At 43.7% G+C, this 17,949-nt stretch overlaps 1 protein-coding gene across 1 annotated transcript; it reads right to left on the minus strand.

Moving 5' to 3' along the window:
- Positions 1-14,285: 14,285 nt before the first annotated feature.
- On the minus strand, positions 14,286-16,952 carry LOC135143801 (tigger transposable element-derived protein 4-like). Its single transcript, XM_064075740.1, has 6 exons — positions 16,896-16,952; positions 16,662-16,850; positions 15,905-16,067; positions 15,681-15,805; positions 15,376-15,600; positions 14,286-15,326 (listed from the first exon to the last, which is right to left on the minus strand). Exons 1-6 carry the CDS (start codon positions 16,950-16,952, stop codon positions 14,286-14,288), a joined length of 1,800 nt encoding a protein of 599 aa, XP_063931810.1.
- Between the last annotated feature and the right edge of the window lie 997 nt (positions 16,953-17,949).

Here is a 17,949-nt window from a genome sequence, read left to right on the forward strand (position 1 = left end):
AATCTTAAGCGCTACAAAACATAAGTTTTACATTACTCGAGAATTTTTGTGGTGAGTTTCGTTTAGGATCCATAACTTTACGATACAAAAATGAATTCCTGGCTTCGAGTTGATGTTTTTTTTGCTACAAAACTGTCTCTTCATAACAAAAAACGATGACTATTATCATTATACCTCTGTATTCTCCTGAAAATTTTTTGAAATATCTACTAGAATATTCATCTTTAGGGTACGTGTCCACTGGAGAGCAACTCTCACGAGAGTTTTGATTTTATACCATTTTTAATCTTAAGTTGTCATTTCAAATTTTGGAGGGTTATTATTGCAATTAATTGAGTTATTACCAAAAAAGAATATACGTAAAACAGACTTATCGGAGATCATTGTCGCACTACGAAACGCGTTCGTATTGTGAGAGTGGCTCACAAACTCGGAGAAACCAGGTAAAAACGCTGGGCAAGCCATACGCTTGCTTACCCGGTTGAGGGCAGGTCCGACCATGGCTTTATGGGCTGATCTTGGAATTATTTCTCGCAAGCGCCCTCTCAAGTGGACACGTACCTTAAAAAAGTACTAGAGATTAGAGTCAGAAAAGTGGTCTAACCTTAGTAATGGAATTTTCAGTAGTTTTACATTTGTAACAAAGACAGTGACAGCTAGCTGTGAGGGACATCGTAGGAATTTCAGTGTATTTTATAGTGTTAGTTTGCTGCCAACTTACATGTCAATTGTAAAAAATCCCAATCTCTCACCGAAACTACTATACCACTCTAAACAATGTTTCGGCAGTTCGGCTGGAACTCACATCGTGAAATCCGAGAAATCTTTCCACCAGATGTCCATTGTTGTTAACAAATCGTATGATAATGCTGCATTGTCACTCTTGCAAAGTGTTTTTGTACATGTGTTGGATAAAATTTTATATTACACTCCTCTGTTATGGCTTGAAATCACTTGAGAAAATGAGACACTCGCGCCTTCGTCGCTCGTGACTAAACTTTTTCTCGCGTGATTTATACGCTACATAACACACTTGTATAATAAATAACTATTTCCCACTAGCAATCTCGTAGAATGAAATTGCATTCATGGTTACAAATATCGTAAGGCTGCCATATCATTTGCTTATTTATTAATACTTGACTACGGAACTTAATTCATAATGTTCCATTTCCGGAAGCAGCCACTGACCCTTTTGGGTCTCTTTACCTGTTCTTGGAAATACAAATGTAAATTTAGTACTTCTGTAACCGTCCTATAGTAAACATCGAAACCGAGCGCTGTCCATTATTTCAAATACAACAAACAAAGGTCCTGCGAGCAATGTCAAAGTACAATTCGGTATTCATCAAAACCATACATGGTCGCATCAACTAGGTTACAAACAACGTTGGTACTAAGAGCCGAGTTGTACAAAACATTGGTCGATCGATTCGGATGATACAATAAACATTATATTCCTAGGAAAATAATAAAGATGAACAACATTACCAAAAATCATTCTTTTTATTTAGTTATCGTTATTTTTATAAATATTGAACACAATAGAGCAATTCGAAAAAGATTTTGATATATCCGTATTTTCATTGTATCGGAAACAGGTCTTCAACATTGAATATTCACACCATGTATGCCAACAATACGTTTTCCATCACCTCTGCTGCATTTCTTCTTTGCATCTAATCTTTGAAATAAGTGTATGTACCTTCATACAGTTTCGGCCACAAAATCTTGGGCAGTTCTGTCATTCCAGTGACATAAGCTCTAAAACAGACTTTACGGACTTTTAACCTCAAATTTGCCATGTTTGTCATTTTGACGTAGACTGGAATGTGGATGATGACGTACGTCAAAATTTATTTTTTAAAAGTTTCAATCATTATGACAAAGCTTAGACTACATCGTGTTTTTTTTTAAATGACAGAAAAATACTGCTCAAGATTTTTTGGCCGAAACTGTAACGCTTCTGAGATTTGGAGGTTAATAAATTCTCACAAGCAAGGTTCAATATCCATCTTTTCACCGTAAAGCACTGGTTGGCACTGGTAAAGCACTACATGTAACAAGTTTTGAAATTTGTATTTGTTCATAAAAACAAAATGTTCATGTACACATGACAATCAGGCACTTGCGATTTCTCAATTTTCTTTGTTTACGAACTAGTTTCTGGCAAGGAAACTTTGGATATTTTGCACGATATTGACTTCTGCTAGTGAGAAAAACTCATGCAGAACGTAAGAACTAACATTCCTCGGAAGAATCACGGGCCTCGGTTCCCTCGGTCCGTACAATGGACCTATCTACTGAATAGTCGTAAACACGAACAGACCGAGGATTACTGCATGTTAGTAAGAGACAGAGGTTTGCGCATAACATCTTGGGTATACAGCCAACATCTTTACCGCAATTTTTAAAACAGCGAATCAACATCGTGCAATTTAAAACGCTCGGTGGCGCTCGGCATCCTCGAGAGGCAACTGAGTCAGAGAACATAGAAAAGCGACATAGAGGCTGATTTTGCAAAACACCCTTATTGACATTGGAGTCCTCAACCGCCAAAGGCAAGCGCCAAATTTAAATAGTCGATGCCAATAAAAACCTTGGTTCACTATAATTGTAATTCGTGTGACTTGAATGAAAATGAAGGAAACAGTAAGCAGCTTGTAATATTCTGGTAAATCTAGTGTCAATTTGTCGAAAGTAAACCGCGTCGTTAAAAATATTGTGACATTTCTTCTAGTTAATTTTATTCCTAGTTAGCACCAAACACTGCTGCCAACATAAATTGCGGAGTCCTCAACCGTCATTTAATTTAAACTATGGCGCTTCTCTATGTTCTCTGACTGAGTCATATCGGTTTGTCTTGCACTTCTTTGACATGATGAACGTAAACAAACAACTACAGCACACCTACGCCATCTGCCATGTTATATCCGAGACCGCTGCCTGTCTCGTTCATTGTCAGACTTTTGAATTACGCGGTAACTTTACACATGGTGACTGCGCATGCTATATTAGGGTGTATCTTTTACGACTATTCAGTAGATAGGTCCATTCTTCCTCGAACATTATAGTCTCCTTACGTTCCTTATGACTTAAATAACTATTTTCCACGACCAAGAGTAGAAGTTGGTTTCTATGGTCGCAAAATCATGTCAGAAGTGATACATTTCGTCCTTAGGGAAAAAAACTCCCTAGGGAGTTTCATTTTTCAGGCAAAAGAAAAAATTATCAACCACCAACTGTAATTCAATTTTTATTAACGTTAATATTAACAGTAACATGTTTGCATGTCTTAAATTGAATATTTGATGGAATTTCACGAAGTGACATTGATGATACACTCGATGATCCATTTAAGTTTCCATCAGAGGAAACTATTCCTTGTAAAACCTTATTTGCAATATTTGGCTTGTTCTCGATTGAACTTTCCAAATAACTCCGCCACTGTCGTAATTTTCCAACCCCTATGGCCTTTAATCGTCGTGATGTCTGCCTGCAAAAATAAAATAAAATTTATTAGAATAATTTTACTACACAAAAATCAGTCAACACAATTTTACCTTCATTAGTAAATATTCATTGTCATCTGCTTCTGACAAAAACGTTTCAATCTGACTGTCCGTAAAAACCTTGGATTTGTTCGCAACATATCCGTCCGATTTTCTGCTCAACGAGGCCCGTAGTTTGGCATTTTTGCTTATGTCAATATTATCATGTACTTGAATGCAGGATCTTATCATCGAATATTGGGCCCACAACGATGATGATTTGTATTCTGTGGATTTTTCATCAAAATACGCGGGCAGTACGTTTTCTGAGTTGGTTTTCGCTTTCTTTCTCTGCACCATTCTCTGAAGCTTTATCGTACAAATCTCGTGATTTCTGAAGCAATAAGTTCAATGTTGCCGCGTTTGCAGCGTCCACTTTGGATTGAGGTTCCTCCGCTGGCGCTTCCACAAAAACACTTGATTGAACCAAAACTTGACTTAATTTCGTGAAACAATCACTTTTTTGATAGTAAACAAATTTTGGTTGTCATGGTATGCATTGAAAATTTCCAAAGCTCCCAAAATTTAAGCTCCTCTTCCGTACAATTTTTAGCTTAATAAAATCGATCGTTTTAGTTCTTGGTCGTCTAAAAAATGGTATATAAACCACGGGCACGAAATTCATTTCGCCCTCAGTGCTTTGTCGGGCTTCCCCTTCTGGCGTCAAATTTGCACTTCTGGCGAAATCGAACATTTCTTTCCCTTGATTTATAATATACTACTTCATTTCCATTTCCTTTTCTTGATCTCCTTAATCCATTCATGCGCGTTACTGATGAGATGACGAGGCATTTGGCTGTGACATGATTCTTGCGGCTATAAGAGGAGATAAGCGCCAGATGTTTGCAGGGGGCAGATGTTGAATGCGTCCTATTTCCTGGACCGCCTAGGCGAACCGTCCTCTAGCCTGTGGTATTTTCGGGAGCCGGATGGGGGTTATGATGTTTTCCCCACACCGAGCGGTTAAACTCGGCATGTGTAGACGAACCCCACTTGAGTACCGAATTCACACAATTGCGCCGTATGACCGGAGGGATCATCAGAACCGCAGAGCGGTCCTTATTAATCCGCGGCCAGGCGCAGCGGGCGCCCACGATGATCGGAGCAAAAACCACTTCCTTAGCCGAACATACTTTCTTTGCCGCCCGATGGTGTGGCAGCACGTCATATTTGCCACGCTTGCGTTCAGGAGGCATTCTCAAGCCTTTGGAATACCACGCTATTTGTACATCAGCTATCACAACGATGCCGTTTAGCTGGTGAACTGCCAGATCGGGTTTAAACAATTGCCCGCACGGGGAGCGCAGGTGCCGTTCTTCCTCTATTTTCCAACCACGGGTACGACAATGGCGAGCGACTTTCTTGACGACTTCATCGTGTCCCCAAATTCTTCAGCCGTGCGTGAGCGGACAAGTCTGCAGCACGTGGGCTATCGATTCATCGACATTACAGCCGTTTCGACACCAACCGGCACAGATGGAATGGGTTTCGTCGGGAGATTGTCCGTTCCAGTTGAACCGCCCGGACGTAATCCCTACCCGACCAGCCGGCCGGCTTCACGCTGATCCAGAGCCTACTAGAAGAATCCTCAGAGGCTTGTTCTAGGCTCTTGGAGAGGGCGCCACCGGTTATTCTCGCTCTCCAGAAAGTAGACTCCGGAAAGTCACCCGCCATGTTTCACAACGAAGCCATCAATAACCTCAGCCTGCAAAGCCTGGTCATGTTCCTTCTCTAGCAGAGTATTGAGCCCACCCAGGAATATTCGTGCAATCTCGGAAGTGACCTTGAGATTCTGCAAGTCGTAGAGCAGTCGAGGAATGACATTATAGCCTTATGAGCGAAATTTTCCAGTCAGGTTTAAGAGGTGATTTCCTGATGCTATCTAGCCAGATCGTAAGGTTGCAGAGGTTCGGTCTTTCCACGCCTTTGTGGCCAAATTCGTGTCCCAGATACTGAAAGGCATTGAAACCATCGACATTTGGAATCAACGTGCCGTTGATGGTGTAAGAATATCTATTCCGCGCCACCGAACGTCAGCTTACCACCCCGTCGATTAGAGCTCTACACTTGGCTGGGTTAACCGCCATTCCCCTTCGTTCTAAAAATGCAGCGACATCGTCGGGCATCAGGGGGATCTCTACATCGTGGTCAGCGATGAGGATCAATTCGTCGGCGAACGCCATGATAGCACAGCGCCCACCGTTTGGTAATGAGCCGCCCTGGTATTTCTCATTAACCTTTTCCGGAATTTCGTCTAGGCAGATGTTAAATTAGACCGGACTGATCGGGTCCCCCTGTCTCACTCCACGGCGGATCCCAATTGGCCTCCTCGTGGCCGTACCTACTTTTATAGAGGTCGTCGCATCTATGGTCGCCATAATGTACTTAGATAGCGTCTTGAGTATCCCCAAGCGATCTACCGCCCTACTAATAGAGCAGTGGGATACCGTATCGAAAGCTTTCCGTACCTGAGGTACTCGTGGAGTATCATAGCGTTCGCAAGAGTGCCGACAATTTCTGTAAAACCCCTCTCGAACGAGCTCATTGAGGCCAACGTTGAAAGACGAGACGCCAACACCGCCCTATGCAACAGCCGTTGTACTGCCAAGCCGATAGTAATTGGACGCCAGTTAGCCGGATCTTTCAGATCTCCCTCCTTCGATACCAGCGTGGTTCTGGCGGGAAGGGAGATTTGAACATGCTTCTGTTCACGTTCATCGTGTCCTCCATGTCCGGCACATCTTTGAATTCGCTGAAAAAGTCCTACTTGAGCTGGGCCGCTTTCCCCTGAGACCTATTAGGTGGTCTTCCCGACTCCCAAATGGGAACGTTTAGATGAAAAGTCTTAGTGATCAAGCAAAGTTATAATGAATACAATTATATCACACTAATTCATTTCTTACACTTTTATTTTACTGATGAAACATAAATACTGCACAAAATCACTCTAAAAACTTTTTTAATCAGAGAAATACTTAGTAAGCCACCGATGTCTTAGAGTTTTGAACGGGCACACGTTGATTTAAATTGCAGGTTAAACCTGTATGCTGATACTAATTGACGGACCCGAATGGTTGTAACTCGTAACAAAGCGATGAGTAGGAATTAGAAAAGTTTTAAAACTGTAATGAAGTTAGTTCAGTTTCCCATTCTGCATTAATTATTTACCTTTGAATTTAGATTTTTCAATCATTTTTCTAGTTTATCATTTTTTGTGTTATCATTTCATTTGTTTGACATTCGAGTGACAGCGGTTTATCGACGGTATATATGATTTGGAGTATTACGAAATAGAAAAGGATGATGAATATTGGACTAAATAAATGGAGACATGTCTGGAAGCTTCTGTTTAAATCCAGTGCTTTCAGAAATAATTGATTCTGGAATCGAAACGGACCGCACCTCGATGTTTAAAGAAATGGATCATAGATCTGAGATTAGACGAAGATATTGCTGTTTATTTAAGGATATGTCCATATTTTAAACAGAGTAATCAACTGAAAGATTACACAATTTTGGCATTTGTTTTCTCTTTCTGGAGGTGGTAGTAATATAGTAGCTACTATGTATAACAATTGCTGAAACAACGTCATAATTTTTCGTCAATTTGTCAATTTAGTTCTCTCTCTCTCTCTCTCTCTCTCTCCACAATGCGCCTGGACAGCTACATCTCGCTGGTGTTTGTTTGGCGTCGATAGCTCCACCCAAAGCCGAGTTATTCCACGGACAAGCGGAGATATCAATAATGGGTCACGACGCCAACGCTGCGATATGGCGCAGTTGCTGAGTGAATTCCTATATACTTGCACTATGTTTATGTGCTCCTGATACTTCAACTTATTTAAAATGTTTAGGTTGTTTATTATCCGATTTGTTTGTAATTTCGTATGGGGGCTCTTTGTGGAAGGTGATCTACCCCAAATAGGTAAGGTTATAAATTTCTAATATTAAATAGCTCCCAGGTTTCGCTTTGGCACAGAGCACATGGATACACGTCCGCACACCACGACAGCTCGACAAAGAATAGTGGAGGGACATGGAGATGCTGTTGGGGATACCCCCTGTCCGGATCCAACTTGACCCGACCCGACCCGAACCTTCTTCTTTTTGCCTGAATTGATACCTTCTGCTGGTGCACTACCTCGGCCATGAATTACTTTGGGCCCGGATACCATTTATCCGCACGCGTACGGGCTCGGCCTTCTGGAATATTCCGCCATGACCTTCTTCCTCTCCACTTGAGCCTGGAATCGCGCTAGCATCACATCGGGCTCTTCCTAGTGTTGAGTCTGGCTCGGTCTTTCCTCCGCCTCTCTTGCTTGCATTACTTCCTCCACGTATTTAACCACTATGTTCCAAGACCTTTCGTCCCTAAGCATTATGTCGATCACGTTATTTGGGGTTAACTCTTCTGTTGTTGGTAGTTTGCAATCCGAGGTGGAGTGCGCTTGAGCACATTCGCCGCATGTACTTTCCTTTTGGTCACAATTTCTTGCATATGAAGCATCTAGTTACTGTGATATGGTCCGAGATTTTGCATTTAGTGGCCCCAATGTAGACTTTGCCATTGTTTAGTAAGGTTGTTCTAGTTTGATTTGTTCGTTTCCCGCTGCTGGTGTGACGAGTACCTTGTGCACATTCGGGGGAATGTTCTGCTTTTTCTTGGTTGTTGTGGTGATTTTACTCGAAATGTCAGCATAGGATTTGTTTTGAGTGGCTTGTGCTAGAGCGTGGATTCTGTTGTTTTGTGCTAAGATTGTATCCTTGATCTCGGATAGACTGTTTTGAATTACCTCCGTGGCAGATGTCCTGCCCAATAGGGCCGTAGCTACTGCTGAGATGCGTTGGGAAAATGATTATCTCCTTCTTCCTTGCCGCCGCTTCGCGACTGTCTCTGTATCTAATTGTGGCCTGTATATTTTCTGCTAGTGAGACTGTTATTCCCAAAAGTTCCGGAACTTTTGCATTGCACTTTCTAAGGGTGGAAAATCTTCGGAGGTGAGCTGAACCCTTTCAGAGGGCTTGTCGTCGTCGTTTCTTCCTATAATATTCTTGTGAATTGTTACTTTTTCTACCCGGCTTGTGCCGGGGAGAGTTAGATTCAACTTTAGCTTTTTGCCGAACCTAAGGAAAGTTATGTCTATTCGTCGACAGAGAGCCTAGGCTTCGTTACCACCTTCGCCACGTGGAGGCAGGCTGGGAATGAGCTAGTCTGGAGTTCGGTGCAGAATTGTGGGTAATTCACGCTTAGGCGCACTCAACACTGAACCAGGTCTGAAATCCAGTGTGCCCTTTTCGTTTGAGTTTGACGTGCCACTCCCCCCCATTGGATTTTATGACACGGCCCCGTATGGCCGAGGTCTACCAGTAACCGCCCATCAGGTGTAAGCCCACTAGTGGGGGGGACTACTACACAGGAAAACAACATGTCTGTTGCATGAATTTTTTTTCATGAATCTTAATAGTTTTTCCACGCTTATTCCAAATAATTAAGCCGTTTTTATTTAGCAGCTCTAGTTTTACAGATATGGGGTGAAGAGTGTTTTTGCTAAAAATGCACTTACTTGAAGATATAAAAATTTGTTAAATATATCTAGCTTCAATGAAATTTTCTTTTGTATGATTTTCTTGTTAGGAGTACTAGTCTGAATGCTCCAACAATAATCAGCCATCATCTTTGTGTACCAGTAACCCTGGTATCGCTCCTCCATTGTACAAATATTTTGGTGAAAGAGTTCCCCGTGTTCCTTGCTGAGGTCACCAAGATTTTCTGGAAAACGGTCCAGATGGCTATGAAGGTAGTGCAGCTTAATACTCATGTTGCATCCAAATCGCTGCCAATGCATTACTAATTGTTCAACGTGCTGAACGTAGCCATCAGATTTCCTATTTCCCAAAAAATGTTTTACCACCAAAACAAATTCTTCCCACGTACATTTCTTGCTAACTGTCGTATAGATGATACAATTTTTATCATTTATTAACTTTCTGATTTGTGGGCCGTCAAAAATACCGGCTTTTAACTTTTCATTACTTAATTTTGAGAACATTTTTATATCTACACATAAAACCCACTTATGTTCCATGTACTTGATTTGGTCCAGCACTAAGGATATTGTAGGATACTCCTCTTTCACTTTTGTCATAAACGCAAAGACTCGACACAGCTTTTATATACCAAACTAGGTATCCAGGGCTTGGCATTTGTTAGCAATGGAAATCCAAAATAGTCCAAGTATGCCTGTTTTACAAAGTCCGACACATTCAAGCGGATTGTTCAAGCACGTTATGACAGGGCCCCATATGGCGAGGGATCGGGATACGCCCGATCAACGCGACCGAAGTCTACGAGTAATCGCCCATCGGGTGTAAGCCCTTCGAAGCGCCCCACTGACGAGGGGGACTACTATCCATCGTCTACTGACTAAGCAGGTCAGTACCCGAGGTGATACGGAACTCACACACTTCGCGGTACTCAGGGTGCAGCGGGCTGAGCTATACCACGCCCAACGCACTACTTACCAGCATACGGTCAACCACCACCACTACGAGTCCAACGCCAATGGCCGGCCACAGGTGAAACCCCCGTGGGCAACCGGCCCCCGTAGTACCGATTTTGCGCGACTAGCCTCCGTAGAGTTAGCCCAGATCATCGGTCGAATCCCCGCCATTGAATTAGCTCCTCATTTATGCATTTACATGCAAGGCACTGGCAATTCTGTTACATCACCCTAACAGAGAAACAATTATGTGTGGTGACCATGATTTACAATACACACCGTCAGAATACCTAATCTTGCAACGCTCGATTTCGAGTCGCCTTCTGTAAAGAGCGCATTCAGAGTCATTCGCGGCATGCGGTACATTACGTAAGTTACTATAGCGAGCACAGTTCGGGCAGTACTTGATGTCGTTGATAAGATAATTTTGTTTATTTTTAATTCGGCAATCGCGAAGTGGAAGTATATTGACGCCCATTCTCCATCCATCAGCATCAGTGTATCCTTTCTCGATACCACTGACTTGAACGACAGGCTCCACATTTTGATCTACCTGTACTCTACTCGTTCATCTTTTTGTAAAAGCTCTCCGCGCTTGGCTCGAGAACACCGTGACAGCCGCCGCTCGTGAGCGAACGGCGCACGCGTTCCGCCTCACCGAGTAAGTAAAGAAACGATTAAAGTAGTGGTATTTCACCGTCGATGTTGCCATCTCCCACTTCTGGAGCACATGGCAGATGGTCTCCTGCGCGTTGCAACCATCTCTACAACCCTTAAGGTGGTCTGGGTTGGATGGGATACCTTGCGTGGGTAAATTGGCGGTTCGTAAGTGAATCGCACTTACCCAGTCTCTTGCCGTCCAGTTTTTGGGTGGGTAGTCAACCCAGCTCCTACTCGCGGCATCGTCAGAAGTGACCTCAAGTCCCGTTGTGAACGTGCACCTGATTATGTTCTGCCGCCACATGTTCGAGGGGGGCTCAGGACCTACCACCGCCTCGAGTCTCTCACGCGTCATCGTCACGTACGGGGACGCCAAAACCGCTTGTAGATTGTTGTCCTTAAATTCGCGGGCTTTCTCCGCCAAGTTGGTCAGGCGCTTTAATAGGATGAACGGAAGGGACGAGGAAAGCTCCGTCAATCCCAGACCTCCGTCGCGAATTTTTGCGAAGAGAGAGGCGTCCTGCGTGTGAAGGTGCAGATGCAGCCATCGTTTGACAAACATCTTGATTAGTTTGTCTGCCTCCTTCAGATCGTTTTTCGATACTCGAGGGTTCTGGTAGCAATGGTACACACCTTCAGTACCGTTTGCGAACCCATCAGAGATTCTTGAAGGTAGTTCAAGAGGGTTCCACTGACGCCCTTAGCTCTTAAAGCATCGATCACCGCTTCCTGGTTAACAGAGTCAAAAGCCTTACGCACATCGAGAGAGAGCAGGTGATATTTCTCTCTTGGCAGCTCGTTTACCGTGTATAAACGACTCCAACATGAGGAGGTTGGCCAAAGTGCCGTCGATGCGACGGAAGCCCTTCTGGCTGCTGTGCAGGTCGATGTGCGGGCTGATCTTATTTACAAGAATACGGTGAAACAATCTCTGTAGCACGGAGATGAGCGTGATCGGGCGCCAGTTCGCTGGATCTTTCAGGTTCCCTTTCTTGGGAATCAAAACGGTATTGGTAGTTCTCCAGGCGGTCGGGAGAACGTTTCTTAACAGAATGCAGTTGAAAAAAACTGCGAGGTGTAGGTCTGGTATCCTTTTGGCCGATGGAACGTTAATTATGTCCTGCCCGGGGGAAGAATTAGGCCAAAACTGTTTGGCGAAAGCCACGTTTTCAGAGCTCACCGGAAAGATGTCTATTATGGGAGCTTGCTCTAGTTGGGGATTTGACGCATATTCAGGCGTAGACTCTAATAAATTGCCGTAGAGCGTCACCACGTCCTCTATCGATGAAACGTCGCTGGGATCTTGACGGGCCAGTTTTCCCGACAGAATCTGCTCTACCAGGGATTTCGGCGCCTTTTGAAAGAGGTCTTGGGCTTAAAGTAGGTTGCCGCTTTGGCGTGAGCCCTATTCCTAAAAATAGGAGGAGCTGCCGATGATGAAATGGGCCTTTTATTGTTCAAAGCAGAACTGCCCGGTGACATGTTGGGTACAGAGCCCTTCAATGCCTCTTTGGCAACATCGATCAGATGGCTATGATCTTTTCCCAGCGAGTCAAGAGACGTGGGGATAATTCGGCGTAACTGAAGTGAGAGGGTGTCTTCGTTGATTGAGGTGCCATCAAGAGTTTCCGGCACGACGTGTCACTCTCTGTAATATCAGAGAGCGCAATCCTGGGCACGACAGGAGGGGGAGACCAGTGAGAGCAGCCAGGAATCTGAGAAATGTTCTCCTGGGCTGTGACTCCGAGGGGCCACAATCAATTGTGGCGTCTTCCTCGTGTTATTATTCTTCGTCTCCATCTGACACTCGTCGTGCGTCACCACCTCAGAAATCGGTGACATAAGAGTCTGCTCTTGCGCCTTAAAAGTCTGGACTTCTTACGGGGGAAGTTCGCGGCTAATCGCCTCCAACGCTGCAGCCCTGCGCGGAACAGTACACGCGGATGTTGATGGCAGCGGATTTGCTGCAGTTCTCAATTCGGGGGGAGGAATTGTCTTTTTGTTGCTATTACTCTTAGCCTCTTGGCAAACCAAGAGTCTAGCTTCCAGCCCCTCGTTCCACTGCGTTTTATGCGTTTTCTGTTCGTGAGCTTTCCGGCCTTTGAAGCTATCAAAGGAGCGCTCACAAAAACGACAGGAGGAAGAAGTCCAGACGGGGCATATCTTGTGATGTTTCCGTAGAGAATCGCGGTCGTGGAATCGGAGCCCGCAGTCACATAGATGCGGGAAGTAATTCGCGGAGCTGGTGCCCGGGTTTCCGGAATGCAACCCATCGGTATTACCAGAGATATTTTGGGCACCAGTTTTAAAAACCTCTTGCGAGGTGGTGCCGACCGAGTTACTCATCTCAGGGGGGTCGGCAGTGTCCTAAGGGGGATTCGGAGGAACTTGGGTAGATGTGATTGAAGGCGGCAAACAACGCGGATGGAATTTTGTCTTATGTTTATGCAGACCGCCTCTAGATTTGTAAGTCGCGTCACAAAAAGGGCATTTAAGCACACCACCCAAATCCTGTGCATCGCGATTTCTGTCACCCGTTGCAGGGAGAGACGCCAATAATGAAGAAAAAGAAAATCGCGATACGTGCGAGATTTTAAATGCGCACCTCCGAAGTAGGCGAACAGTAAAATTTATTGCCGTAAAGTCGAAGCCTAGGATTGCACAGTGCAGTGACCAATCAAGTCGAATGATGTGGCGACCGAAAACTCAACAAAAGTTTCCCGGGACGATAAAACTTTTTTAAGTCCGAGGACTTCGAAAAATTTTCTAAGTCCCTCGTGTGAGAGAGAGAGACGCAAACACGTGAGAAAATCCTTCCTCGTTTCGATGGCAAGCAGTTGGAGAAACCAACCAAACAACGAACCGAAATAACGACTTATACCCGAATAAGTTGGCGAGATAAATCTCGAAAATTAATAGTCTTAAGTCCCGCGTTTCCGGCGAAAAAATTAAGAAACAACCGAAAACACTGGAGGGGACCAACAATGACGTTAACCGAGATACCTACACCAATCAGCGATGGACGGATTGGGATTTCCCGCGCGAACAGAGAAAAAATTTTCAAAGTCCACACTTGTGTGCAGAAATTTCGTTAAAATCCCGGTTAATCCGAGCGGCGAAAATTTCGATCGGTCGATTGATAGATGTAAAGGCGGATATCATGCAACTTACCTTCAAAACAAGGATGTTCTAATCCAAGGATTTCACACTAGGAGAAATTGCGCCTATAACAGCACAATGATGGCACAAGGATTTAAATTCACTAACGCACTGCACTACAAAACACAAACACAGCTTTACAGACAGATATCGATGCCTGTGAGCACAAGTCGGGAGCTCCGCGACACACGTCTGCTCGCTTCGAGGTCTCGACGATAAGTTACTACCATATACCAATGTTATAATTGTATATACAGTATAATCCGGTTATAACGAGGACGCACGGGATTCCCACATTATCTCGTTATAAACGGAGTTCGTTATATGCGAACGGTGTACTCAAAAATATGTTTTATTGAAAAAATAAATACATATACATATACATACGTATACATTTGTAAGCACGTAAAATATTCTAAAAATAATCTGTAATTTTCATTTGCTTCCTATTTAACACATTCACATCAATCAAATTTTCTAGATTTGATAAGTAAGTGAAAGATTGTTCACCACAGCTCGTAGCTTCTAAAAAACTTCGCAATTTTCTCAAACACGTTCTAGCTTCTAGGCGTGAGATTTTTTCTGTCGGTGGAGCTTCTTCGTCATCGTCAGATTCAGCAGTTTCAATTTGCGATGGATTGTGATTTTTGTAAGCATTATCAACGATCTCATCGTCGGTCGGCATTTCACTTGTCCATACAAAATTGTCAACTTCGACAAACTCTTGAAAGTTGATTTTTTCAGTGTTTAAGAAAATACATAGCTCACTAAGGGGTACTTCGTCATCCCATAGCCATTGCTCTTCAGATGACGTAACTTTCTCCACGAATCCAGCATGCTTGAAACAATTTTGGATTGTCGATTGAGTAACATTGTTCCAAGCTCGGTCCACAAAGCGAAAGGCGTCTAAAAGAGTCACATGACTTTCTTTTCCCTTTTCCATGACATCTATCAAGTGTAGTACAAGTGCTTTTCGAAAATGAAACTTTAATGAATTTATTATTCCCTGGTCCATGGGTTGAAGTACCGATGTCGTATTGGGAGGCAGAAATACCAATTTGATGTTTTTTAGATGAGCTACGTTTGGGTGAGCTGCACAGTTGTCGACAACCAGAAGAATTTTTCTTTTTTTCTTAACAAGTTCCGAGTCCCAGTGCAGAAGTTCTTCGGTAAAAATTTCTGATGTCATCCATGCACTTTTGTTTGCACGATATGTAACAGGTAAAGGCTGTATGTCTTTAAAACAACGGGGCTTCTTGGCTTTGCCAATAATCAGTAGTTTTCGTTTCTCGGTACCATCAACATTTGCACAAACCAAGACTGTTACCCTTTCTTTCGATAATTTACCTCCGTAACACTTTTCATTTTTGAATTTCAACGTCTTATCAGGTGTTAATTTGTAGAAAAGACCCGTTTCGTCTGCCTTAAAAATGTCTATCACAATAACCACGTTTTTCTTGAAGCCAGGAAGTAGCCAACCAATCTCTGGTTACAGTGCTATCTACAGATTTTGCCTCCCCAACAACTTTGCCGGCGTTTATGTTGTGTCTTTGTTTGAATCTGTTTATCCAACTCATAGAACATTCAAAATCAGCACCGTAACCTAACGAAATGTCAAATTGAGTGGCCTTTTCTTTTAAAATTGGTCCACTAATTGGTATGTTTGCATTTCTTTGAATTCGGAACCATTTTAGAAGGGCTTCATCTAGGTCCTTTTTTCCCGTGGTTCTCTGTTTTTTTCTATTAATGTTTTCAATAGAAAACTTATTCAGCTTAGCATCATTTTTCAAGAAAGTTGACAGAGTTTAACTAGACAAGCCATATTCTTTACACACCACTGATTTGGTGACACCGTCGTGAACTTTCTGTAATATTTCTTTTTTTTTTGTTTAACTGTAAATTGCCTTCGTTTTAATTTCGGAGCCGACATGGTTGCTACAGAGTTGTAATGAGAATGATTCGGTTACTCGGTTACAGTTTGCTCGAGAACGTAAACTCTGTTGACAGAAATATATCAGGATTTTCTGGCGTAACCTTCAAATATGTATGGTGTTACAACCGGATTGTCGTTATAACCGGTCTCGTTATATACGAATATTTTTATACGCATGTGCATAGTGAACCAAACTTTTCCACTAGATGTGCTCGTTATAACCGGTATTTCGTAATATCCGGTATTCGTTACAACCGGATTATACTGTACAAAAAAGAAACAGTCTAATCTATACTTATATAATAAAGCTGAAGCTTTTGTTTATTTGAACACGCATATCTCAGAAACTACTGGTTCAAATTCAAAAAATTTTTTTGTGTTGGATAGTCCATGTATCTACATATAGGCTATATAGCATCACGCTACGATCATTAGGAGCGAAGTAGCAATGAAAAATTCGGAAAAACGGGAAAATTATTCCTCCTTTGACAGCTTCCGTTGCTTACGCTGCTTAAACGGTTAAAGTTACGTAAAAATCATGTATGACGAAATTGTTCCCCTCTAAAAGTTCTAAAGAAAAGTCCGCGACAGCATATGTCTATCTTTTAAGGTCGAGTCAGTATAACCTTTTTTATGGTAATGAAATTTGTTCTAAAATAATAATGCATCTTGTATAAAATTCTCGCGTCACAGTGTTTGTAACCGAACTTCTCCGAAATGGGTTGACTGATTTGTATGAAATTTTTTATGTATATTCGGTAGGTCTGACAATAAGTTGTAAACTATTTTTTAAACCCCTAAGTGATAAGGGTGGCCCACCCTAAAAAATGTTTGAAGTGTAGTGAAGGTATCATTAACGTCCTTAACAATCGGGTCCAACAGAATATTGAACAGCAGAGGACTCAGAGGGTCACCCTGCGTGACTCCTCTCATGATCTTAATAGGCCTCGTGCTGCCCCGACCCACCTTCAGTACCGTTTGCGAACCCATTAGAGATTCTCGAACGTAGCTCAAGAGGGTTCCTCTGATGCCCTTTGCTCTTAAAGCCTAGATCACCGCCTCCTGGCTAACAGAGTCAAAAGCTTTGCGTACATCGAGAGAGAGTAGGTGATATTCTCTCTTGGCAGCTCTTTTACCGATGAATGACATGCGATTGAAACTAGCTGGTACAGGTAACTTTTGAGAGTTTAACTAGTTGACCTAACTAGTATTATAATTACAACTGCTGGGCAGTATGGGTCCACGAACGTGGGCTATGGCGCTGGTGTTTGGGAGGCAGGGGGGTGGGTGGTGTTGCCGCGGCCGCCGGAGCGAAGGTCCTTTTGGTCCTGCCTTTTCCAGACTCTCTTAATAAAAGAGCGGTGAGCCGAGCACCCTCATTTAAGTACGGAGGCGATAACCTTACGGAGGGGCTTGTTACAGGCAGGCCAGTTCTCTCTGGCACCGATGGTGCAAGGTAAGAAAGTTAAGGCCACGTCGGGCCATTTCTTTTGGGCGGCTTCCCGGAATTTGGCGTTATCATATGCCAGGCGTTTCCGGTCCCAGATGGATTTCATGGGTTCCGAGGTCTCCCAACTGATCTGAACGTCGCAGATGATTGCAGTGTTGGGAGAGGGGAAAGTCACCACGTCCGGCTTATACAGCGTGCCGTCCGGGTGCCGGACATGTGGCTCCTCCAGTGTGGACCACCCCCTTTTTGTGCAGTGGGCGGCGATCTTGGCCGCGATGTTGTTGTGCCTTACCACCCTGGAGTCATGGGAAATGGGGCATGCCTGGAGGACGTGGCATATGGTTTCGTGGGCCTTGCAGCCACCCCGACAGCCCCTGAGTGCCGCGGGGTTGCTCATGATGCCAAGCGTGGGTAGGTTCGCGGTCCGAAGGTGAACTGCACGAACCCAGTCCGAACCAGACCAGCCCCGGGGACGTTCGATGATCCAGCGCCGGGAGGAGGGGTCTTCCTTGGCTTTCTCCAGGCCCTTAGAGAAGGCCCCTTCTGAGATCTCGCGGCGGTGGTAGGTGGGTGGGTATTTGTTACCTAGTTCTTCTTGCTTCGAGATGAGGTTTGCAACCCGGACCGAGGATAGGGCCGCGAGGAGGACCGCGTCGTCCGGGTTCCTGGACTTGAGCTTGGTGATACGTCGAAGGA

This window comes from Zophobas morio, unplaced genomic scaffold (assembly GCF_036711695.1).
Source record: "Zophobas morio isolate AGI-343-1 ecotype UQ-CSIRO unplaced genomic scaffold, CSIRO_AGI_Zmor_V1 ptg000076l, whole genome shotgun sequence".
Taxonomy (NCBI): Eukaryota; Metazoa; Arthropoda; class Insecta; order Coleoptera; family Tenebrionidae; genus Zophobas; species Zophobas morio.